At 42.0% G+C, this 24,607-nt stretch overlaps 1 protein-coding gene across 3 annotated transcripts in view; it reads left to right on the top strand.

The window, feature by feature from the left end:
- Nxpe3 (neurexophilin and PC-esterase domain family member 3) overlaps nt 1-22,389 on the top strand; it is a 50,904-nt gene extending 28,515 nt beyond the window's left edge. For all 3 annotated transcript variants that reach the window (XM_021664547.2, XM_021664548.2, XM_060370545.1), the window contains exons 3-6: nt 1,245-1,999; nt 7,852-7,925; nt 14,114-14,320; nt 17,780-22,389. In XM_021664547.2, coding sequence (XP_021520222.1) covers nt 1,245-1,999; nt 7,852-7,925; nt 14,114-14,320; nt 17,780-18,330 — 1,587 coding nt within the window. In that variant the 3' untranslated portion in view covers nt 18,331-22,389. The remainder of the gene's footprint in view (nt 1-1,244; nt 2,000-7,851; nt 7,926-14,113; nt 14,321-17,779) is intronic.
- The last annotated feature ends 2,218 nt before the right edge of the window (nt 22,390-24,607 follow it).

Here is a 24,607-nt window from a genome sequence, read left to right as displayed (position 1 = left end):
GAATTATCCCGAGACTTAGTTCCTTAATTTGAAAATTTGCTTTATTTTATTTTTTAGGCTTTTGTGGGGCTAAGCTTTGAACTGAGGACCTTGTGTGTTAGAGGCCAGACTGTGCCACTGAGCTGCATTCACCATTGTTTAAATTCTCCAGTCTGATAAGTCTAGCATTCCTGTTGTAGCTGATACTGCTTCTCGCGCTTGCTCTGTCTTCAAATTCTGATTTAAAAAAAAAAAATTAAAAATTCAATTTGTCAGCCAGGAGGTAGTGGTGCACGTCTTTAATCCCAGCACTCAGGAGGCAGAGGCAGGCAGATCTGAGTTTGAGGCCAGCCTGGTTTATGGAGTGAGTTCCAGAACAGCCAGGGCTACACAGAGAAACCCTGTCTCAAACAAAACAAAACAAAACAAAACAAAAAAAAGAAAGAAAGGAAAGTGTTTTGCAATTTGCTCTGAGTTCCAGACATGATGAAGCAGGTGGAAGGTCCTGTGCTGTGTGGGCTTGCACTGGGCAGTGGCGTGGGTGTGTGAGGAGGGGCATTGCTATTCTGTGGTTAGCCCCGAGACCTTTGCTGAGCATGTTACTCTCTGTGGACTTCCTCAGTGCTTGTTGGTTCTTTTTTTAAGGTTTATTTATTTATTATTTATACAGTATTCTGCCTGCATTTGTGCCTGCACGAAGGAGGGCACCAGATATAATTATAGATGGTTATGAACCACCATGTAGGTGCTGGGAATTGAACTTAGGACCCTTGGAAGAACAGCCAGTGCTCCTAACCTCTGAGTCATCTCGTCAGCTTGTTGGTTCTTATCCCTAGTAGAGAACAGAGTTGGAGGCTAGAAACCCAAGGGGATTTTCTCTGATCATCCACTGTAAGAACCCACATACAGGGCCAGGCATTGGGGTGTATGCCTTTAATCCCAGCACTCCACAGAGTGAGTTCCAGGATAGCCAGGCTGCTAACAGAGAGAAACCCTGTCTTGAACCCCCCAAAATTCCCTTCCCCCCAAAAAAAGAACCTACATATAGTTTCTAGAGGTAAGATTTCTGAAACTACAGAGACCTCCCTACGGATTTTCCGTCAATCTTACTCCGTTACGGTAACTGAAGTCTGCAGGGCGTGGTTGTTGAAACAGTGTCACTCCAGCTGATTTTATACAAATTTCAACCGAAGCAGAGGTTCGTTTGCCTAATATTCAGAGAAGCGTTGTAGCAGTGGTTTCTGTTGTCTGTCTTTTCTCTTTAGTACTTGGACCATGAGACGCTGTCGGAGACATTCATCGACAGCAGCGGACAGTATATTTCCTCCCAGGCTACAGGCATTACCCGGACTCCGTACTGTGGCTACGAGCACCAGACCCTGTCCAGTCGGGAACGCTCGGAGGAGGACGCCCTGCTCGCTGCCTCGAAGTGGCAGGTGCCTGATGCGGGGCCCGTCCCGTTTGTGAAGAGCACCGACCCGTCGTCCAGCTACTTTGTCATCTTGAATTCTGCAGCCTCCTTCAGGGTGGGGAGCCAGCTGGAGGTGCTGGTTCACGTGCAGGATTTTCAAGGGAGGCCCAAGAAGTACGGAGGAGACTACCTGCAGGCCAGGATACACTCGCCTAAGCTGCAGGCGGGCGCCGTGGGCAGAGTGGTAGACTACCAGAATGGATTTTACAAAGTGTTTTTTACTTTGCTCTGGCCAGGCAGGGTTAGGGTGTCCATATCTCTGGTTCACCCCAGTGAAGGGATCAGAGTTCTTCAGCACCTCCAGGAAGAGAGACCGGACAGGGTCTATTTCAAGAGTCTCTTCCGCTCCGGGAGGATTTCTGAAACCGTGAAGTGCAATGTGTGTCTTCCTGGAAGCCTTCCCCTGTGCAATTTTACAGATCTCTACACCGGAGAGCCCTGGTTCTGCTTCAAGCCAAAGAAGCTCCCCTGCAGCAGCAGAATCAACCATTTCAAGGGCGGATACTTGAAGGGCCTTCTCTCTGCCGCGGACAGTGCTTTCTTTCAGAGGTACGGGGGTCCTGCTTCCAGCGGGTTATAGCGCTGCCGCACTGTCTTTGCCCATTTAGGAGGCCCTTGTAAGTTTGCATTTCCTGTCTTTCTGTTAGAAGAGGTGTTGAATAAGAAATCAGACAGAGGCTTGCACTTTTGTGTAGTGCTTTACGAGTGAAATTTAGTGCGTGTTCAAAAGACCTTTTCGCCCTCACTTTCTTGTTCCTGCTCAGCTATGTTTTGGGTTAGGAATGCATACCGTGTTTATTGCTACATAGGCGAGACCGCTTATTCACAGAGCAGGCTTTAAAAAACCGAGCGGCAGGTCGGCTCAGCGCATGCTCGCTCTGCCAGGCTGACCAGTCCTTTGTGTCCACCTAAAAAGCCTGCCTCAGCATACATCTGAAACCCCAGGGCTCCTCTGGTAGGTACGACGGGAGGCAGAAACCTGAGACAGTCTGGAAGCGTGCAGACCAGCTGGCCTGAAGTACGCAGCACGGCAGAAACAAGAGAGCCCCTCCCCCTTAACAAGGTGGGGCGAGGGCCAACTCTCCGGTTCCCCTCCTGTGACTTACACTGTGGGACCTGTGTACCCATCACCCTGTCCCCCGCCCCAGAAAGGAGGTGTTGAGGTCTAGTCAGTGGGGCTAGAGAGTCGCGTGAAGATAAATTTTTGAAAAGGCGTTAAGATCCGCTTTTGAAATATTAAAAACATTTATCTATAGTAAAAGACTATGGATTTGGCGGTGTTACCGAGCTAACGCAGGAAGCACGAGAACCAAGGTGCCCCAAAGCGAACCCTGCATTTTAACGGTTTTTGAAAGTATTATGGCATTATTGCTGAACTGTCCATTTTGAACATAAACGCAGAACATTTTCAGCGTAGTGTTAGTATGTGGGTAATGGGCAGAATGAGAAGCATAGCAGCAGTCTGGATGGAAGTGTGTGTTTTCTTCAGTGTTGCGTGTAATTCTGAAGTGAAGTAGCAGTCCTGGGGGAAGTTATGTCGGAAATTACCTCCACTGCCCCATCGTAGCAGGATAACTATGGCTGACAGTGGCTAATAGAATACTTACAAAAATATAGTGGATTTTGAATGTTTCCATCATAAATAATTGGTAAATATTTGTGATGATATCCCAGTTTCCCCGTTTTTAAGTATTATATGTATAAGCATGCATTAAACTCATGTTGTACCTTTTAAGTGTTTATAATTACTAGGTGACAAAAAAATAATCAAAGAAGAAATGACATTATAAAACTACCTGGTCAAAAAGCAAAACTATTTGGAAGAACGTATACATATATATTTAAAAAATTTTTAAAGATTTATTTTTTGTGTATGGGTGTTTTGCCTGCATGTATGACTGTTCAGCATGCGAATTCTTGGTGTCCACAGAGGTCAGAAGAAGGCACTGAATCCCCTGGAACCAGGGTCACAGATGGTTTGAACCACCATGTGGGTGCTGGAAGTCAAACCCAGGTCCTCTGTAAGAGCAACAAGTGCTCTTAACCAGTGAGCCATCTCTCCAGCCCTTATAAATAGTTTATTTTTTAAATTGAAAAAAAATTTCATACAACATATTTTGACGATATTCTTTTTCCCTCCCCACTTTCTTCTGGATCCTTTCCTATAAATATTTTTAGTTTAATATGAAGTGTTTATTTGTAAGACTGGTAAAGAGCTATTTTTGTTGAGTAGGAAATCCTGAAGTCTTAATATTTTACTGCCACCCATTTTGTGAAGCATGTAGTTATAGGAGCTTCTGAGATGAAACTGAGTTTCCACCTTCTACAAGTCAGGTTGTGGTCCATCGTTATGGCAGTGAACTCATGCCATGCTTTTTTGTACAGGGCCAGCAGAGGGAGCCTCAGCCAATGCATTTCCTGCATAGGTCTCTGGAAGACCAGTATTTTGTATGGCTGAATAAAAAGTGAAATGAAATCAAAGAAAACAAACAAACAACAACAATCCCCCCAGAACCCTTAATCATAAATTTAAACATTTATTTATATATACTTATTTATTTATAAGACCTGGTCTCGCTATGTGAACCTAGACTGGCAAGAAAACCTATCTTCCTGATACAGCCTTGTAGATGAAGAAAATTACAGGCATGTGCTACCATGACGAGCTTCAAGAGCTTATTTCTTTTAATTCTTGAATTTATTTTTAAAAGTTTTATATATGTGTACTGTAGTTACACATTTTGGATCTTGAGCTCAGATCCAAGGCACAGTATTTTTCAGTGGGCAGATTATTTCATTTCTATGCACTTTTTTTCCCCATATGTGAAGATTATTTGGTTGTCCCTTTCTGGAGTTGGGTTGTCTGTCTATCTAATGGCACACCCATGAAGAAGAAGCATGGTTACAATTTTATCAAGTTCCATGTGGAAAGTAGTTGGATAAAAGAGTAAAAACTTGAATAGTGAAACATTTAAAAATATTCCTAACACTAAATCCCACCATTAGAAACCAAAGCAAATGAAAAACCCTGTTTCGACAGAAAGAGAAAATGATGTCTTGTGCCCACTCTTACTTGCAAATCATGGGAGTGGCTGCCAAGGAAAGTGTTTGAGGTAGCTTACATTTGATGGAAACTGAATGACTAATGTTTGTTTTGTTAGCCTTCATACTGCTAAAGTTCTAGACCATTGCAGGAGGCTATCTCAAAAGATAACAGGTCTGAAAGACCTTTGGGCATATTATTTTGAGCTCCCTTGAGTATGTTGAGCTTGTACTCATTTTTACCTTTTGTCTTTGGTTCTTAACCTCACTTAGTTTAGAAAAATTAAAAAGCTTTGCTGTTGTTTTGTTTGTTTGAGATAGGATTCCACTGTAGCCCATGTTGTCCTGGAATTCACTGTGTAGCCCAGGCTGTACTTGAATTCACTATAAAGCCCAGCCTGTCCTGGAATTCACTGTATAGCTAGGTTGGCTTCAAATTTGTGATGCTCTTCCACATCCTCATTTTTCTAAGTGATAGACTTATAGACAGAGTGACTGCACCCAGCTAACTTTGGCATTTGGGTCTTCAAATTATACGCCGACAATTAAGGTGATAGATCTTTGTGCTTTGCCTTTGGGAGAGAGAAAATGGTGGTCTTGGGAAGGACTCCTGTTCAAATATTCTATTATAAGGGCAGGAATTTCAAAATGATGTTCTCACTAATAAGTTCTTTTTCAATTTTAACATGATTCATACTTTTTTTTTTTTTTTTTTTTCCTCTGGGCATGATGGCTCAGACCTGTAACCCAAGCTCAGAAGGCCAGGGAAGGAGGTTGGAAGTTCAAGGGTAGCCTGGGCTCAAACAGAATAGAACACAGCAGGTGAAAGGTCGGGCAGATAGCTATGTCTGTAAAATGATGGCTGGACAGACATAAGAGCGCAGGCTCTAGAATGCACTGAAGATCTGGGTGTGATGGTTAGCGAGTGTGATCCCAGCACGGAGGTGGCAAAGACAAGCTGATCTCTGTCGTTCTCACACCAGTCAGCCTAGTCTACTTGGTGAGCTCTAGGATAGTGAGAACCCCTGTCTGAGGTTGCTCTCTGGCCTTTCTACCATACATGTGCACACATGAAGGAGTACATGTACATATTCACACCTGCACACAAACCCAAATGACCAACCCAAACCAACCAAACAAAAAGTAAGCAAATAATATCCTCCCCAACTGCTTTACATTTTAGGGAATACTACATACCCAAAATTGTTAGTGTCTTTCATACTTGTTTTTCTTTTCCTCAGCGTGTACTTTATATGTCTGTTTGTTTATATTTCCCGCCTTGGACCAGTAAAGAGTAAGTTACAGGCAGCACAGCCCCGACCCCAGTAGCACGCATCTCCTGTGAGCATGGACTTTGTCCGGCATGTAATCTTAACGCAGTTATCACAGTTGGGACATTTGTTGTTGATACAGCATTATTGACCAGTGCACCTATTTCATGTTTGGGTTTTCCCAGTAATGTCCTTTGTTAATTTAATCTGGGATCCCATTCTATACTGTCATAGTTTGGGTTTTATTGCTGGGAAGAAACACCATGACCACAGCAACTCTTATAAGGAAAACATTATTTGGGGCTGGCTTACAGCTTCAAAGGTTTAGTTCATTATCATCATGGCAGGAAACATGGCAGCATGCAGGCAGACCTGGTGCTGGAGAAGGAGCTGAGAGTTGTACGTCTCCATCTACAGGCAGCAGAAGGAGGCTGTGTGCCACACTGGGACATAGCTTGACCACAAGGGACTTCAAAGCCCACTTCTACAGTGACACACTTCCTCCAACAAGGCCACACCTACTGCAACAAGGTCACACCTCCTAGTAGTGCCACTCACTATGGGCGGAGCCTTCAAACACATGAGTCTATGGGGACCATACCTATTCAAACCACCCCAATAGCTTATCTTTTAGATCCAGGAAAGTTCTTTTATCTCTTTTGCCTTTTATGATCTGGACAACTTCAATACTGATACATTGTAAAATGACTTTTATGTTAGATTTGCTTTGTTGTTTTCCTATGACTAGATTGAGGTTAAATATTTTTGCTGCACAATTATGGAGAAAACTACCCTTCAGACTTTATATGAAAATTGTTATGTACTTTTAAGTAATAAACTCCAAGCTTATGAGAGTGGTTTATATGTGCCCTCCTGAAAGTGATCAAATGTCATTATATAAGATATTAAATTCTAGTATTCTCCGGTGTGGCCAGCCCTGTATGGATCCTTCATTGCTTGTTTTTCTGTTTCCTTCTGTAGAATGTCAGTTCCAGTTAGGGTGGAGATTCTGGAGTTTTGCCACATTAGCCATGGCTTGAATGGTGCCCAGAATATAAAAGCAGCTTAGTAATTATCTGTAGCATGAACACATTTTTCTGAAATTGGTGAAGCAGTAAGAATATCCTGATGAGACATTCCTGTATCAGGAGGCCGAGCAGTCTATGTTTATTTATTTATTATATCGTCATTATTATTATGATGACGATTATCATCATTATGACGATGATTTTTTTTTTTTTTTTGACAGGGTTTCTCTGTGGAGCCCTGGCTGCCTTGCATTCACTTTGTAGACCAGGCTGGCCTCAAACTGACAGCAATCTGCCTGCCTCTGCCTCCCACCTGGCCAGTCTATATTTTTAAAGCTTGTTTTTGATGAGTATCAGAGTCCGTCAATGACTTGATTCTGGAATAGTAATATTGGATTCCCTTTCTTTGCTGCTAGTGTTCATCCTCCCTCAGCTTTTCATGCAGTTCTTTAAAAGAATTTTACCAAGCATACACTCTAATCCATGGTCTGTGCTGAGTGCTAAAGACACAAAGGTGAGTGACACCTCAACCATACTCTCGAGGAATGTGCGTTATGGTAAGGGGAACAGACACAGGAGTCTGTAATGGAAGGAGGAACTCTTTGAGCCCTGTTTGGAGCCAGTGTTTCTGTGGGACTCTTCTCGGTTTGGGCATGCCTAAGGAATCTAGCACGTGGCTTAGTTCAGCCTAGACTTGTGGCCTCAAAACCACGTAGTCACAAAGTAGATATTCTCTGATTCCAAAAGGAGTTATTCAACCCGGAGTTAGTCATTTTAGAGTTTGCATTTGTAAGGCTGGCTAAGAGGTATATATATATATAATTTCTTTATACACCTGTATGTGTGTACAACAATGAAAACCCAGTGATGATCTAGTAAATTCATCTATATAGCTTTCTCTCAAGAGCCCTAGCAACTTAACTATTAGTCATGCTAGTTAATTTTTCTCCTTCACCATAAGGCTTGGTATGTCCCTGAATCTTAATCTAAGCTTGTGCTTTCTTTCTTCCTTCCTTCCTTCCTTCCTTTCTTCTTCTTTTTTTTTTAATTCCATCCAAAGCGGTGTCAATATCAAAATGCCAATCAATTCCAGTGGACCTGACTCGGTGACTGTGATTTCAAGAAGAATAAAAGGTAAAAACAAATGAGTTTGATGACATTTTTCTTCTCTTTAAAAAAGGTATTTATTTTTAAAATTTTATGAGTATTTTTCCTACGTGTATGCAGGGATGCTGCAGACATACAGTACCCTTAGGATCAGGTAAGGTTCTCCACTCTTCTGGAGCTATAGTTTCAGGAGGCTGTGGGTGGCCATGTGGGTGCTGGGAACCCCACCTGGGTCCTCTGCTGTAGCAGCAAGTGCTCTGAACTGCTGAGTCTGCTCTCTAGCCTGGGTGTGTGTGTGTGTGTGTGTGTGTGTGTGTGTGTGTGCATGTGTGTGTGTGTGTGTGTGTGTGTGTGTGTATTTAACCCATTCCTATGCCATGGTTACTTCTGAGTACAGCCAGAGACTATTAAAAGCTCAATTTTGTGTTTTTTTTTATTAAATTCTTATTTTTATATTAATTACAGTTTATTCACTTTGTATCCCAGCTGTAGCCCCCTCCCTCATGCCCTCCTAATCCCACCTTCCCTTCCTCTTCTCCTTCCATGCCCCAATCCAAGTCCACTGGCAGCGGAGATCTTCCTCCCCTTCCATCTGACCCGAGGTTATCAGGTCTCATCAGGACTGGCTGCATTGTCTTCCTCTGTGACCTGGTATGGCTGCTTCCCCATCAGTGGGAGGTGATCAAAGATCCAGGCACTGAGTTCATGTCAGAGACAGTCTGTTCCCTTTACTAGGGAAAATGCTTGAAGACTGTGCTGCCATGGGCTACAGCTGAGCAGGGATTCAAGGTTATCTCCATGCACGGTCCTTGGTAGGAGTAGCAGTCTCAGAAAAGACCCCTGTGTCCAGATTTTAAAAGCTTAATTTAAAAAAGCAGCTAGAGCTTGTATAGTTAATCCTGGGTTTTGCTAGGTGTGCTAATGTAAAAGTTGTCTTCTTTTTCTTCTGTTATACATTCTATATTTGTCTATTTGAGGTTTTCTTTCATAGGGGTTGCTCAGAACTATTGAAAAACACAGATATTTACATTATGATTCATAATGGTAACAAAAATCACAGTTATGAAGTAGCAAAGAGAACAATTTTATGGTTGGGGTCACCACCATGAAGAACTGTATTAAAAGGTCACAGCACTAGGAAGGTTGAGAACCACTCCTCTAGAGCTATGTTGGCCAATATGGAAGATTCTAGTCTTTTGTGGCCATTAAAACAGAAATTACTTAAAATGAAATAAAATTAAAAACCCTGTTTTTGAAATCACACACTCAGTAATGTCATCATGTTTGGGAGTATGTAAAAAGCTCTGTTGATTAGTGTTCTGTAGACAGTCAAGAGATGCACGTAAATTGTCTTAGGAAGTGTTAAACACTTGAGTAGAGGATGGGCTTACGACTTGGTAGAAAAGTGCCCTGGGCTTATTAGTCTGTGGTGAACCCTGGCACACAAGCACATACGAATCAGCAGGTTGATACCGTTCTGATCTTCAGGCTTTGGTATTAATAATGAAGAGCAAAGGTTCACATCTACCTGTCCTCCTTGAGAGGCTGAGGCAGGGGGACTGCTTTGAGTTCAGGGGTAGCCTGAATCAGGCGAGCCTTGGCTACAGAGTGAAACTCTGTTTCAAAGGACCAAAAAATGTAAAAGAATGAAGCTCAGAGTTGTAAGTGTGATACTTCTGCTGTAGTAAATTTAGAGAGCAAGGAGACCTGTGTAGGTGGGGAAAGAGCCTCGGAGTTACTGACAACAGTGTCTCCCCCACTGCATAGAATTCTATCCCTTTCACCACAGGCGCCAGGCATATAATACACATGCACCACACAGGCCATGTGATAGTATGTGTGCCTGTGTAAGCTGTGCAGAACTAGTCAAAGAGCCAGGACATCCTCAAGGGGCAGCTTGTTCCTCTGCTTCCTGCAAAAACAAAACAAACCCAAACTGCAACCAGCTCTGTAGACTTTCTTCACCAGGTCAAACCAGAAGCCTTAAGGTTTGGTTGGTTTGTTTTGTTTTCGTTCCAATTAATTTGAGTTTCGAAATGTGATGGTGATATATTTTAAGACACTGATATCTGGTTCAAAATTTGTGAAATGTATATGGTATAAAAAAGGTTTGCAGACGAGATATATAGTCTCTGGTTTCCCCTGTTGCTGTGAGATGTGCCAGTCTCCTGATGAAGATCTGCTTGAGTTCTTCTTGACTTGGGAGTTGTAGGGGATGTGTGTGGTAGGTGTGGTGTTTCTCCATAATCCTGCACCCCAAACAGCCTTCCCCACTAATGAGTCTGCCCTTCTTCCCTTCCACTCTGCCATGCTGGCCAGGTTTGTGATGTTTCTAGGTGTCCTGTAGAGTGATTAATAGGAGGAGATTTTTGTTCTTCAAATTTTTTTTTTTGAGGGTGGAGTGGTTCAAGACAGGGTTTCCCTGAGTAGCCCTGGCTGTTCTGGAACTTGCTCTGTAGACCAGGCTGGCCCCAAACCCAGGGATTCACCTGCTTCTGCTTCCCGAGTGCTGGGATTAAAGGCATGTGACCCCCACTCCCCCATTCCATTTATTATTATTTTTTATTTTTTGAGACAGTTTTTTTTGCTTGTTTGTTTTTGTTTTTCTGTGTGGCCTCAGCTGTCCTGGACTGGCTTTGTAGACCAGGCTGGCCTTGAACTCACAGAGATCTGCCTGCCTCTGCCTCCATGAGTGCTGGGATTACATGTGTGCCCCACCTCACCTGGCTTTCACATTTTTACTAATGGGAAATTCCTTTTCCAGCATGGACAGAACACACAGGAAGATGTCAGGAGCCAGTCAGAGGTAGCTCATCTTCAGTGCTGAGGGACACCTGGCTGCATTGCTCTGTATCCATCCACTTGCCCCATTTGCATCATTCTGAAGCAAATTAGGCAGACATTTTAGGGTTTACCTCTACCCAACAGGTCCCAGATCAGTCAGGAACTGGTAGATTTTGGGTAAAGAGAAGACAGATTAACTTGGGGCTTTTTTGATGGAAGAAAGTAACTGAAAATTATTATGTACAGACTACTCTGGTCATATTGTAACAGGTACATACTTAGGTACAGAAAGTCATATTGTAACAGGTACATACTTAGGAAAAAATTTGTTTTGTATATCCAAGAGCTCAAATTGAGGAACCTTCCCAGAAGTCCACACTGACCAGAGATGGTACTTTAAGACCCTAATGAGGCTCTCTGTTTTTCCTTTTATGCAAACATCCTGTTTCTACTTAAACTTTTCCCTGCTAACTTCATCTTCTGTTGGTTTCAACTGTAGCAATGATTTCTGTGACATTCCTTTTGAGGTTTATTAAATGGAATGCAAGTATAAAGAAGGGTTGTCACTTTTTATGTCCTTATCACCATTAGCTATCTATCTATCATCTATTTGGGACAGGGTTTCACTGTGTAGTCCTGGCTCTTCGGAACTCACGATGTAGAGTAGGTTGGCCTTGAACTCGCAGAGAGCGCTGAGACCCAAAGTGTGCACCACTGTGCACCCTTTACTAATATTTAGGACAACAATTTAGTAATATTGAATTGTTATTTTCTGACTTACTTTTTAGCCCAAAGAAATAGTAGATTAGGGATTATTTTCATCAATTTAAGAGAACTTCATGTCTTAGTGATCTGAAGGTCCATAAAGTTCCGAGAAACACGTTTTCAAAGCAATTGCAATTATTTGAAGTCAGCCAGGAAACACTTTTGAACAAATTGACCGCAAGGGGGCAGTGTAGGCACGTGCGTTCCGCGCTTAAACAGCACCCTGCGTTTGAAGAATGACTGTCAGGTTCAGTAATTGATTTGCTTTGCTTGACTAAACTCTGCTAGTAAATATAATTAACATTCTCATGGAAATGGTAATTGCTTCCTGTGTGATATATACTTTTCTTTTTAACGCGTATTTGACACCAAATAACTGAATCTGCCAAATTACCAGGGGTAAAATTGTAACTTCAAAATCACTTTTAATTCTCATTCCAGTAAATGTTTTCTTTGTGCCCCAGGTGTGTTCTCTGCGTCTCTCTGGCTATGCAGATTGGATACATTAAATTAAAGAGGGCAGGCTAGACAGCTCAGCCGCTAAAACCCTGAGCGCCAAGCCTCATAACCTTAGTTTGATCCCAGCTCCCACACAGCAGGAGAGAAGTGACTCCTACAAGTTGTATTCCATGTGTGTATCATGGTTTGTGCAACACACACACACACACACACACACGCACACACACACAATGTAATAATAATATAAAACGGTGAAGGAGTTTGGGGAGCTGGAGGAGAAGCAACACTTGATAGCATGTTGAGGTTTTAATCTGCTCACTGTGAGTTTTGGCCTTGTTTGGAGATTGTGTCATGCTGTGTGCCTGAGTTGGTCTTGAACTTTCGAGCTCAGGTGATCCTCCTGCCTCAGCCACCTGGGTGGTGTAGCTGTACCTCCCAAGTGTACCCTGCTATTTCTGGCTAAGGAAGTTACTACTGAATAAGTCAAATAAATGTTTATTATTTGCCTTCCTACATTTTCCTTCATAAACATATTTGTCAAACTAAAACTTTTGCAAAATACCAGTTACTTTTCCACTTAGTCACTGAAGCAATAAAAATGCTCAAGGAAAAAAATTAAATATGCACTATTAGGGGAAATCCTGAAATTTCTTTGACAACATTTTATTTCCTGACAACAGGAAATGTCATCCATAAGCTAGCAGACCAGCACATATGTGGGCATAGTTGTATTTATGGGAATAGTTTTCACCTGTTCTTGGAGGTGACTATCAGAATAGATATATATTTCTTTTTTCTTTACCTAAACTAATAAGCTAGAAAATATGCATTTAAAAAGAGAGATTTGGAAATACAAAATAATTTGGATTAAGTAATGTGGACAGAGGTAAGGAGTTAAATAACCTGAAAATAGCACATTTCAGGTCACAAATAAGCTGACTTAAATTTCAAGGTCACATAGCATGTGCATTCCAATTGTGGCTCAACTGGTGACTGAATCGATTGGACTGTGATTGGTGCTGAACTCTGGGGTGTGTAAGGAAGTGGCACAAAAGGATTGGTGCTACTTGGAGATTACACATTTACGTTATTAGGAAAGGAGTAAGTTTGTATCTTCACGGAAAAGCTTCGAGAAATGGCTGACATGTCTTGAGCACACGTTTTTCACATGACCTAGCATGGTAATTGAGAAGCTGGGCTTGGGATGGCCTGCTTGCTTCAGATTCTGACAGGGACGCTTCATGAGTCCCTGTTCAAGTTGCCCACTCTTGACGGCAGGAGTACTGATAGGAACTTTAAAGAGACTGTGTGAGTCTTCTTCCGGCAACACGTGTAACTGCCCCGAACAGTGCTCAGAACAGAGCTAACTTGCTATTACCACCTGTTTTGAAGACTTACCCGTTGTTGCTTCCACAGTGGCATTTCCCAAGGGAGGTGTACAGGCCGAGAGGTACTGACTCTCTCTGAAAGGTGTCCTGGTGTGGCTGCTCCCATGTGTACTAGCTTACAGTGGTGAGCGAGTGCACATTGCTGATGCGTTTTAGTGCTGCTTAGGATTGCGGAAGACCTGAACCATTTGTGGAGAATGATCCATCACGTGGCATTGGTTTCTTCTCTGCATTTGACAATTTTTCTGAATTAAAATTTGAATATAGAATTTTATGTATTAAAACCTTTAATGGACTGGGAGGCATTGTATTAATAGCGCTATATTAATATTTGTATATATGTATACACATGCATATATAAATCTCATATAGACATATATAAAATATATATGTAAAACTTAATGTGAGATTAAGCTATCTTTTGGCTCTCAGGAAGTGGGATAAAAACTGTCTCTCCCATTCTGAAATAATGCTGGGCAGATGCGTACATTTCCTTGGATTTTGTCTTCCTTTATTTTGAACTTGGATGAGCACGTGCATACACAAAGGGAATGCTTGAAGTGCTCTTTTCCCCTTTTGCCCTCCCATACACCCCCCCCCCCACCATTTGCTTCTTATCTTCCCATTTTAGTATGGGGAAAATGCTAGGATTTCTTCAAGCTATGACAATAGGAAGTATTGCCCATAGCTTGCAGGCCAGCAAATATGTGGGCATGGTTCTTTTTTTTTTTTTTTTTCCTTAATGGAAACATTTTTCTATCTGTGTTTGGAGATGAATCTGAGAATCTTCTAATAGATTTCCCCCCTTTTTCTTTGCAGAAACTGATGACCTTGAAGTAACCCAAGGATCAGGAACTTTTCCTTCTGGCTATTTCTACAAAAACCAGTGGTGGCCCCGAAGGTTTAGGATGCGCCGTTTCAATGACCCTGACAACATTACAGAATGCTTGCAAAGAAAAATGGTGTATTTATTTGGTGACTCAACAATCAGGCAGTGGTTTGAATACCTCACTACATTTGTTCCAGGTTGGTGCTTTGCTTTTGGTCTCATGGCTGTTTCCAGGATATGTGAAATCATATTCAAAATGAAACCTAAAGAAAAGCATTCAGCGGAGGAGGCGATTTCTCTGTTAAGATGTATCTTAACCCAGGAGCTGTCCAACAGCTTCTGGCCACTAGTAGAGTCTTGTGTTGGTGGAAGCACTGTGTCCTCAGAGAGGCTCACCCCTCTCTCTCTCTGACCTTGGGTGAGTCATTTGCTTCTCCGGGCTTCTTGTCTCTGTGTCACATTAGACAGCTGCACTATGTCACCTCACAGGTGTCCTTTGCTTGTAATATTCTAGATTATGAAACAGTTGGCCGTGTCCAGTTGTTTCTTTTTCAGTTCTGTGTGACTCAGCTCTATCTAGGCCTGTACAAGATTTTACTGGAAGGAGGCAGCCAATTGTATCCTTGTAGCAAAGACACCCGCTGGGTCTCTCATTGATGGTACTCCGAGAAAGACAAGGCTTGTGTTAAGAGACGCCGGGCAAGACCCAGCATTCTCGGCTTTGTCTGTCTAGCTCTGAGACTGCTCTCCAGATCCAGAATGAGTGTGCACCTGTTGGAAACCTACCACTTACCCACAGAAGGTGCCTTCTTCTTTCTCTAAGCGTGTGTGCTTACTATTAAGGAACAGGTGGTGTTGTGGGAACTATTTGTGTGTTTTGTGTATTTGTGTATAGGTGCAAATGGGTGTGTGTGAAGGAATGTGCATGGAGGTCAAGGTCAGCCACGGGTGTGGTTCTCAGGTTCTGTCCGGCTTGTTTTGTGAGACTGAGTCTTTCAAACTGGCTAGTGATCCTGAGAGACTTGGCTGTCCCAAACTCCCAAGCACCTTCCTCCCGCTTTGCTTGGGTTCTGGGGATCAAACTCAGGTCCTCACACTTGTATGGAAAGCACCGATCAAGCCAGCCATCCTCAGGCTGTTTGGGGCTATTTTTTTTTTTATGGTTGTAAATGGAGGGTTTTTTTCTTATTTTTAAAAGACGCATTTTTTTTTTCACGTATATGGGTGCTTTGTCTGCATGTACATCTGCACACCAGAAGACAGCATCAGACAGTTGTTAGCTGCCATGTGGGTACTGGGAATTGAACTCAAGACCTTTAGAACAGCAGTAGGCTCTGAACCTACTGTAGCAATAGGGCTGAACCTCCAGCCCTGTAAATGGAGTTTTTTTTTTAAAAAAAAAAAACAAACAAAAAACAAAACTAAATTGTCATTATTTTTTGAGTTGCTTATGCTTTTTTCATCATCTCTAATTTACTTTTTAAAAAGAAAAGAAATAGGTTGTAGCCCAGAAGGTAGAAAGTCAATTCTATTTTTTTTTTTCCATGAAGCAGATATGGTTGGGTTCTAGTTGGGGAATCCTAGATTAAAAATCTGGAGGAGGAAGAAATGTGCTGTAGGATGCTGGGTAAGCCTTGGTGCTGACCAGGCAGGCCTTCAAGGCATCTGCAGTTGCTTCTTCATAATTTCTGATGACGTAGCTTGATATTTCCTTTAATAGCAATGATCACATTGTCTGTTTTGATCATTTTTCCACCAGACCCTTTAAAGACAGATTTTCATCTGATATAATAAGGCCTTGTGTGGGTGTTTGATCTTTATCAAAAGAAAATGATAGCATGAACTTTTATTCACTTCAACTCTGGAGGCGAAATAGTAATGACTCAAGCAGGAGAGTTAAAGGAGAAGCTTTGGAGGGCAGAAAGGAAAAAGTGAGATCCACTTTAACCCCTAAGGGGAATATAGGCCTGGTATAATCTGTTGTGTCCTTTTCAGAAAGGAGTATGAACTGTGAGGCAGGCCTTTGCATCTGTCTTGGCTGAATTATAGTACCAGTGGAAGGAAGTGGGCACTGGATAGTTGCCAAAGAAATGTGAATGGAATTGTGTTACCAACATTTACTATGTATGTATGTATGTATGTATGTATGTATATAATTTGAGAGAGGCTTTGTGTGTACTCCTTCTAGCCTGCAGCTTGCGTTGTATATCAGCCTGGCTTCAACTTTGTGGGGATCCTCCTGCCTCATCCATCCTTCCCCCATGTGTAGGTTTTGAAGGAACTGGGCCTTAAAAGACAGCTTAGAGGGGAGGGAGCAAAGGGATCTCTAATTTGTACTGACTCACTCACTTCCTCCCTACCTCACTTTTGCTTTCCTTTCCTTTCCTTTTATCTGAGACATGGTATCACTATCTGACTAGCCTGGAACTCACTATGTAGATCAGGCTGGTCTTACACTCATAGAGATCCACTGCCTTGGCTTCCTTAGTGCTAGGATTAAGGAGTGTGTTGCCATACCCCCAAGTTTTCTTGTAGGGCATTAGTACAGTTTTCTAACCATGGGATAAACTTAAAAGTCAAAAGAAACAGAACCATTTTTTTTCTTTTGCTTCCTGGAAAAACAAGGAACATGCTTTTTTGTGTTTTTTAATTCAGGAATATAGTTATTTTACTTAAAAAAATCATTTATTTGTTTACTTACTTGTTTACTTACTTTGAGGCAAGATCTCTCTTTGTAGCCCAGGAAGCTTTGAACCCAGTAACCCCCCTGCCTCAGCCTCCCAAGTACTGGTGTTACTAACATATGCTATCATTCTTGGCTTAAAAATTTATTTTTAATTGATAAATGACTGCCTCTATTTATAGGGCACAATGTGACATATTGATAGAATGATTTTTATAAGGCTAACTAACATAGCTGTAACTTTGTACACTTATTTATTTGCAGTGAGAACATTTAAAATATCTTTGGGTGATTCTGAAGTATTTTATTGTTGACGATAGGATAGCCACGGTGCTGTGCAGTAGGTCTCATGAACTGATCCTTCCTTATTAGGTAACTTTGGTTAACTTCTCCCCTTTGCTTCCCAGCATCCAGTGAGTTTATTCTTTGAGTTAAACTCTTATAGTTTCTACATATATGGGAGGTCACGATGTATTTTTTTTCTCTGTGCCTGGCTTATTTCACTTAGCGTGGAGTCCTTCCAGGCTTATTCATGTTGTAGCACATGACAGAATTTTCAAAAAGATGTGTGTGGTTACTGAGATGTGCTCATAAAACAGAAGTTACAGACTGTGTCCTAAAAGATAGACTCCTCATCTATTAGATGGATAAAGTGTGAATGTCAACTTCATTCTTAAATATTCCATGATCCATGCACATAGAAAGAGGTCTTGGCTTAATCTTAGACATGCACAGACTCTCACTGATAACATTGCTTATTATGTGATATTTTGGAGTGATTTGAATAATTAGGGAAATACAGTAAAGGTCCATTGATTCAAAATGGGACACAGAGAATAGTCCTTTTAAACTTACATCGAGCCTGTTTGTTTTACTTCTATTTTTGAAGCTGTTTTGCAAAGCCACTGGGATATTTAGAATATGTGTGTTTAGATGGAATGTTTTCGTGAATTTGATTTTTTTCCCGTTTCAGATTTAGTGGAGTTTAATTTGGGTAGTCCCAAGAATGTGGGCCCCTTCCTTGCAGTGGACCAGAAACACAACATCTTGCTCAGATATCGCTGCCACGGTCCACCCATCCGCTTCACGAGCGTCTTTAGCAACGAGCTCCATTACGTGGCGAATGAACTGAATGGGATCGTGGGCGGGAAGAACACAGTGGTGGCCATAGCTGTATGGTCTCACTTTAGCACGTTCCCCTTGGAGGTGTATATCCGGAGACTCAGGAACATCCGACGAGCAGTGGTCCAACTCCTGGATCGAAGCCCCAAGACTGTGGTTGTCATCCGGACAGGCAATGCCCAAGAGCTGGGGCCTGAGGTGAGCCTTTTCAACAGCGACTGGTACAACTTTCAACTGGACACTGTCCTTCGGAGGATGTTTTCAGGGGTTGGTGTCTATCTTGTTGATGCCTGGGAGATGACCTTGGCTCATCACCTGCCCCACAAGCTGCATCCAGATGAAGTGATTGTGAAGAACCAGCTGGACACATTCTTGTCCTACGTGTGCCCCTTGGAGACCTAACTGTCCTCAAGTCCACTGGAGGACTCACCTTCAGTGACCTTCCCAGCTGCCCTGCGGCATGGGAAATGTGTGATCAGACAAACTCCGCTGTGAAACAGATGCTGTTAACTTGTTTGCCATCTCAGAGAACAGCTGTACTTTGCATAAGGACTTGTGAAGAACTCAGGCATCGCTGGCCGCATTTGAATCTACCTGTAGGGTTTCCCCGTTTGACGTAGCCATCATAGAGTTCTTATTTACAGCATCTACACACTGTATTGCCCTCGTAACCAAAGATGCCAATGAGTGGATGAGAACTAGCTTCTCCCGGGGAGATGACTGTGCGGATGCCCATGAGAAGTGTGCTTTGTTTGCCCCCCGTCTGGTGAAGGAAATTGAACCCATCTACGTGAACAGCACAAAGTTCTCTCCTTGGGAATAGAGAGGGATTTCTGTCAGAGGTTCCTGTGGCTGAAGACTGCCGTATCTCAGGAGTTTCTATTGACTTACCTATTTTTTTCTCAATTGCTTGTAAAGGCCAATGTGTGCGGTCAGAATTTTATAATGAGGATATTAACAATTTCCCTCTTTTATTGAGGAAAGGAGCAAAGTGGAAGAGCATTAAATCTCTGCTTTGAATTGGTACTGGCACTGGATAATTATTTCTTACTTGATTCACTGAAATTTTACATGATGAATTCTTATTCTAGAGTAACGGCTTTTGGAAACAAATATGTAAACAGAAGTTTATTTTTATGTTCTGAAGCTTGCAAGATTTAAGAACTGACTTTTATGTAAAGAATGCCACTGGCCCTCATAAAATAGTTTCTCCCCTCAGCAATTCCAAACCTTCTCTTTTCTTTTGGCTGTCATGAAGTATATGTCAAAATTAGACGTTAAACCAGATCAGAAGTTAATAAAATTAGATATTAAAATCCATGACAGCTTTTGTTGGCTTGGACATAAAGTATCATACCCAGTGCCTCATGCTTGGAAGTAAGAAGCAACTATCTAGCTATCTGCTATTCCTTCTGGCTCTTTGGACCCATGGCCTTGTGCACAGTAGGCAGTTGTGTGTACCAACTCAGTTACATTCCTGGCCCATTTCCATACATCCAAAAATAACAGGATTGGCCACTTTATTGGACTTTGTCTTATTAATATCAAATGATTTTAAATTAAATTTAGGATCATTTAATTAGTAGCTTTTGCATTATGAGAGGTTACAGTTTGCTTTTGCTTTCCTTGAACAGACACATGTGAACACTGAAATGGCTTGGGAGACAGAAAAATGCTCACTCTTAAAGTAAGAAAAATACTCACCTTCCAGGATTTGGAAGATTTGGGCTTTTAATGCAGAGGACTTAAGTCATTCCTTTCCTGCTCTTGGGGACCATTACATTTGTGAAATAATTTGTGGGGAAAAGTTTTATAATTGTTTCTGGAGTCTGAACAGGACCAGTGAAGTTAAATATATTATGATTTCTTAGTTTTTGCCGTACTGAAGCTTGAACCTGCTGGAACCTTGTGCATGCTAGATAAGCAATCTACCACTGAGCTAAACTCCCAGTAGTTCTTCTCCTTCTCCTCTTCTTTCTCCTTTTCCTCATCCTCCTCCTTCTTTTTTAAATTTTTTATTTTAAGAGAAGGTCTCCATAAAATCACAGGCTGGTCTTGAACTTGCTTTGTAGCCTATATGAGCTTAAATTTTTCATCTTCATGCATTAGCCTTCCCAGTAACTGGACCTATAGACTGTGCCATCAGCCTGGTTAAAATAGCTAGTTTTAAGCCAGGAGTGGTGACACACTTGGGAAACAGAGGCAAGTGGGTCTCTGAGTTTGAGGCTAGCCTGGTCTACAGAGGGAATTCTAGGACAACTTAGGGATACTTAGAGAAACTCTGTATCGGAAAACAACAACAACAACAAAAACTCATCTTAAATGGTCTTTTAATGAATTAGGGACCATACCTCCAAGGATTATGGAATAAACCTTTGTGATAAATGCCCAGGGATTCTGATAACGGTTGTGGGGTCCCACACTTTGAGAAACAATGACAAAGAAAAGATTGATCTAGAAAAGAAATATTGCTTATCTGTTATTTCAAGGCTTCATCAAGTGTTTAATTCTGGTCATGATTCAATAATTTGGGTGATACTAGCTCCACTTTTCACAGAAGAATTAGTGTCTGAATTGGAGTCAGGGACATGGAGTCCGCGTCCTGATTAGCTGTAGCTTGCTTGACTTCCATAAGGAGATGTTATGGTTTGAGAACTTGTGAACACTTCCTTAAGGATGATTTTGGGAAGAGGCTGAGATGTTATTTTCCCAGTGAAATTTTCAGGACTGCCTGCTATTGGTTTACAGCGATTTGTTACCATGGCTGATTCCTTATGACCTTGTGGAGTTTTGCTTTTAAGTTTGGTGGCACAAGATCCTAACACTTTGATGGCAGTTTCTTGAACCCTTCAGTCACCTTCGTCCCGCTTTTGCCTTTTATGCTCTGGTGTGTAAATTTTTATAGACATTAAAATGTTACCCTAATGTTACCCAAATGTTTCCCAGAGCAGTCAGATAAAGGTTGAGTGAAAATCCAGAATCTTCCAAAATCTAACGCTTTCAAATACATCACAAGTGGGAAAGCTTTACCTGAGAGTATGTGATGGGTCCCACTCAAAAGACAGATGCGGGGCTGGAGAGAGTGCTCAGGTTCAGAGTGCTTGCTGCTGTTCAGAGGGCTGAGTCTGGGTCCCAGCACCCATGCCAAGGGGTTTACCTGTGACTGATGCTCCACATGCATTCAGGGTACCTGAATCCATGTAGCACTCACTCACACTGACACACACACACATATGCACACATACTTTTAATTCCAGCTCTTGGAAGGCAGAAACAGGCAGATCTCTGTGGACTCAAGCCCAGCCTGGTCTATAAAGTTCTTCATTCACTAGAGCTATATGGTGAGACACTGTCTCAAAACAAAATAAATCAAAAACAAAAGCAAGCAAGCAAACAAACAAACCAAAACCAAAACCAAAACCCTCAAACCAAATACATACAAGAAGAATAAAAAGAATAAAAAGAAGAATAAATTAATCTTTAGAAACCAGACATACTAAACATTATATAAAATTTCCTTCAACCTATAGATGTAAAGTATATATGAGGCATACATTTTCTACTTGGGTTTCTGACACATTAATGAGTTATATACATATGTGTATGTAAATACATAGATACACACATACATACATATATATATACATAAACGTATACAAATATTTCCAAACTTAAAATAATTTAAAATCTAACAGTTCTTGTCTCATGGGCTTCAGATAAGGGCTTCTCAAACTTATGAAAAGTTTATTATAGGTTAGTTAGTCCCACATACTTGTGAATGTCAGCATGTCATATAAAAATGTTTAAATATAGATTTCTCACAATAAATACAAAGGGAATCATATTAAAAAAAACTGTGAGTGTTTAATTAGGATACACTCCAATCAAGTACAATGAACATTAGAATTTTGATAGGCTTTCTTTCTTTTTTTTTTAAATCACATGTTCTTTATCCTCTTTATCTCTAGATTCCTTCCATATCACCAGCTTCAGCCAACTTCAGCCAAATAAAGATACTTGGGAGAATATTGCATCTGTACTAAATGTATACAGACTTTTTGTGTCCTCCATGTAATAATAAGGCATAACATCTATTTGCATAACATTTACATATTATTAGGTATGGTAAGTAGCCTAGAGATGATTTGAAGTATATTGGAGGATGTTTCTTCTTATACACAAATACTATGCCATTTTCTCTACAGTATTTGAGCATCAACAGATTATGATTAATTAATCCTAGCACCCAAATCCTGGAGTTAGTATCACAAAGAACATGTAATTTGGGCCTTTAAAAAAATTTAACCTGAAGTTTAAATATTTTTATATGTTAAATAGCCTTAATAATTATAAATGTCTGCCTAAAATTGTACTATCTAGTACCAGTTTTCTTATGTCAGTTGGCCGCTATGGTTGGATGTTTGGGCTTGTAATAAAATATTAAAACTGGTTTATATACAATTTCGTTGAGGTGGTTTATGAATTTCTGGGGCTGGGGAGAGGGAGCAGCAGTTCCGAGCACTTGCTGCTCAGGCAGAGTTTGATTCCCAGCGCTCACACTGTGGCTCACAACAACCTGTAACTCCAGTTGTGTGTGTGTGTGTGTGTGTCCATTCTGACCCCTCTGGCCTCTGTGGGCTCTGCATGCGTGTGGTGTATATATGCATACACAGAAGCAAAATACTCACACGTATGCAAAGAAAACTAAGAATTTATATTTGAAGTGACTCATACTCCTGAGCTGAAGTGATTGATTTGCTGGTGTTGGGAAAGAAAACGCCCATACTAAGAACATTCTCCTTTCTCAAGCTGGGCAGTGGTGGTGCACACATTTAATTCCAGCACACCGGAGGCAGAGGCAGGCGGATCTCTGAGTTCAAGACCAGCCTGAGTGAATTCTAGGACAGCCACGGCTATACCTTTTTCAGAGTTAAGACAACATGCTGCTCTGGCAGGGGAGCCAAAGTTTGGTTCTTGGTATCCCTATCAGGAGGCTCACAGCAGCCCACGATACCTAGCCCCTCCACTAGTCTCTGTGGGCTCCAGCACGCACTTGCGCATACTCCTCCGCATGTATACTTGCAATTAAAAATAAGTCAGCAGACAGAGACCAGCCCTTAGGTATTCCAATGTGTGGGAACCATTTTACCATTCAGAAAAAAGAAAAAACATTAATATTAATACCTCCTTGGCAGACTTTCCTGGCTAGAGATAATAAGTTTCAGCCTGATAAATCAGAGTCCCTGGTAAGAACAAATTTTATGGTAAGCTGATGGAGGATCCTGCTGTTTGAGGTTGCAGTCCTTCTAATTTGGATGGCCACATAGCCTTCCTGAACTTTGCCCTAGGCAGAAGACTCCCTCTCCCCTACAGGGCCTCCTACTCTGTGCCTGACCTCATCTGGAGATGTCTTTAGGCATAGATGCCTCTAACCACATCTGATACATGGCTTTTGGCACAGTTCCCTGCTAGCTCTCCCCTCCCTGCACCTATAGGATAATTAGGTACTGTGCTCTATACACAGGCAACAGGGCTGTGCTGTTTAATGCACGGGAAGAACACTGAATTCCTGTCAGAGTGCCTCCTGGCTGCTCCCCTTTTTCTATATATTCCCCCTCACATCTGCCTCCCTGCAGCTGGACCTGGAAGCTATTCCATCACTGTGCAACCCGCCTTTGTTCCTCCTGCCCTAGTGGACTGGTGGCCAACAGGCCTCCAGGGAAGAGGAGAGCCACGGTAAGCCTTTACATATTCATGTGATCCAAGTAGAAGTGAGTCTCCTGGACTGAACTGTCAACCAGAGAGCCTCCGTGGAACTGACCTAGGTCCTCTGCACAGACGTAGCTTGGTCTTCTTGTGGGACTCCTAACAGTGGGAGCAGGGGATGTCTCTGACTCTGTTGCCTGCCTTAGAGACCCTTTCCTCCTACTGGGTAACCTCATCTTGCCTCAATAGGAGGGGAGGTGCCTAGTCTTACTTTGGCCTTGATGTGTCATGCATGGCTGGTTACTACCCATGGGAGGCTTCTTGCTCTTTTCTGAAGAGAAATGGAGGAGAAGTGGATGGGAGGTGGGTGGGACAGGGAGGCGGGGAGGGAGGGAAAACCACAGTAGGGATGTTAATAAAAAAAGTGAGCTGTCTGTTCTTGGACCCAGGTGAAGAAAATGACAGTCATTGAGAAGGGCAGGGAGATAAGCCCTCCAGGGAGATAAAAGACGCCTCACTTCTACACAGCCCCTTAGCATTGAGGGTTTATTCCACCATGCCCAGTGCACTCAGAATACCTGCTACACGCGTGGGCAATGAAAATGAATTCGGATTGCTGTTTCCTCTTTCAAAGTGGGTCTGCAGCATTTCCAGATGCTAGGGGTGGGGGTGCGGGCACTTAGGATCCAGAACCAGATGGGAGGCAGTGGAGTGCCAGAGAGCTGTTGAGGCGGAAGTGTAAAACACAGAAACCAGGGGAGCAAAAAATGTGCTCCATCAGTTCAGCTCAACTCAACCTTTCAAATGCACTTACCTTTAAATTAAAAAAAAAAATGTATTAAACGGCATTTTAAATATAGATTTTAAGCATGAGGATTAAAAGAAAAAAGAAGTGCTCAGGAAAAAGAGGGACAACGTTTGGTGTGGGCTTCTCTGGGAAAGAACTGCCAGGAACTCATTTTAGGATATTTAT

Source organism: Meriones unguiculatus, chromosome 17, assembly GCF_030254825.1.
Source record: "Meriones unguiculatus strain TT.TT164.6M chromosome 17, Bangor_MerUng_6.1, whole genome shotgun sequence".
Taxonomy (NCBI): domain Eukaryota; kingdom Metazoa; phylum Chordata; class Mammalia; order Rodentia; family Muridae; genus Meriones; species Meriones unguiculatus.
Note: the sequence above shows the minus strand (reverse complement) of the source record. Positions and strands in the feature narration are given on the sequence as shown.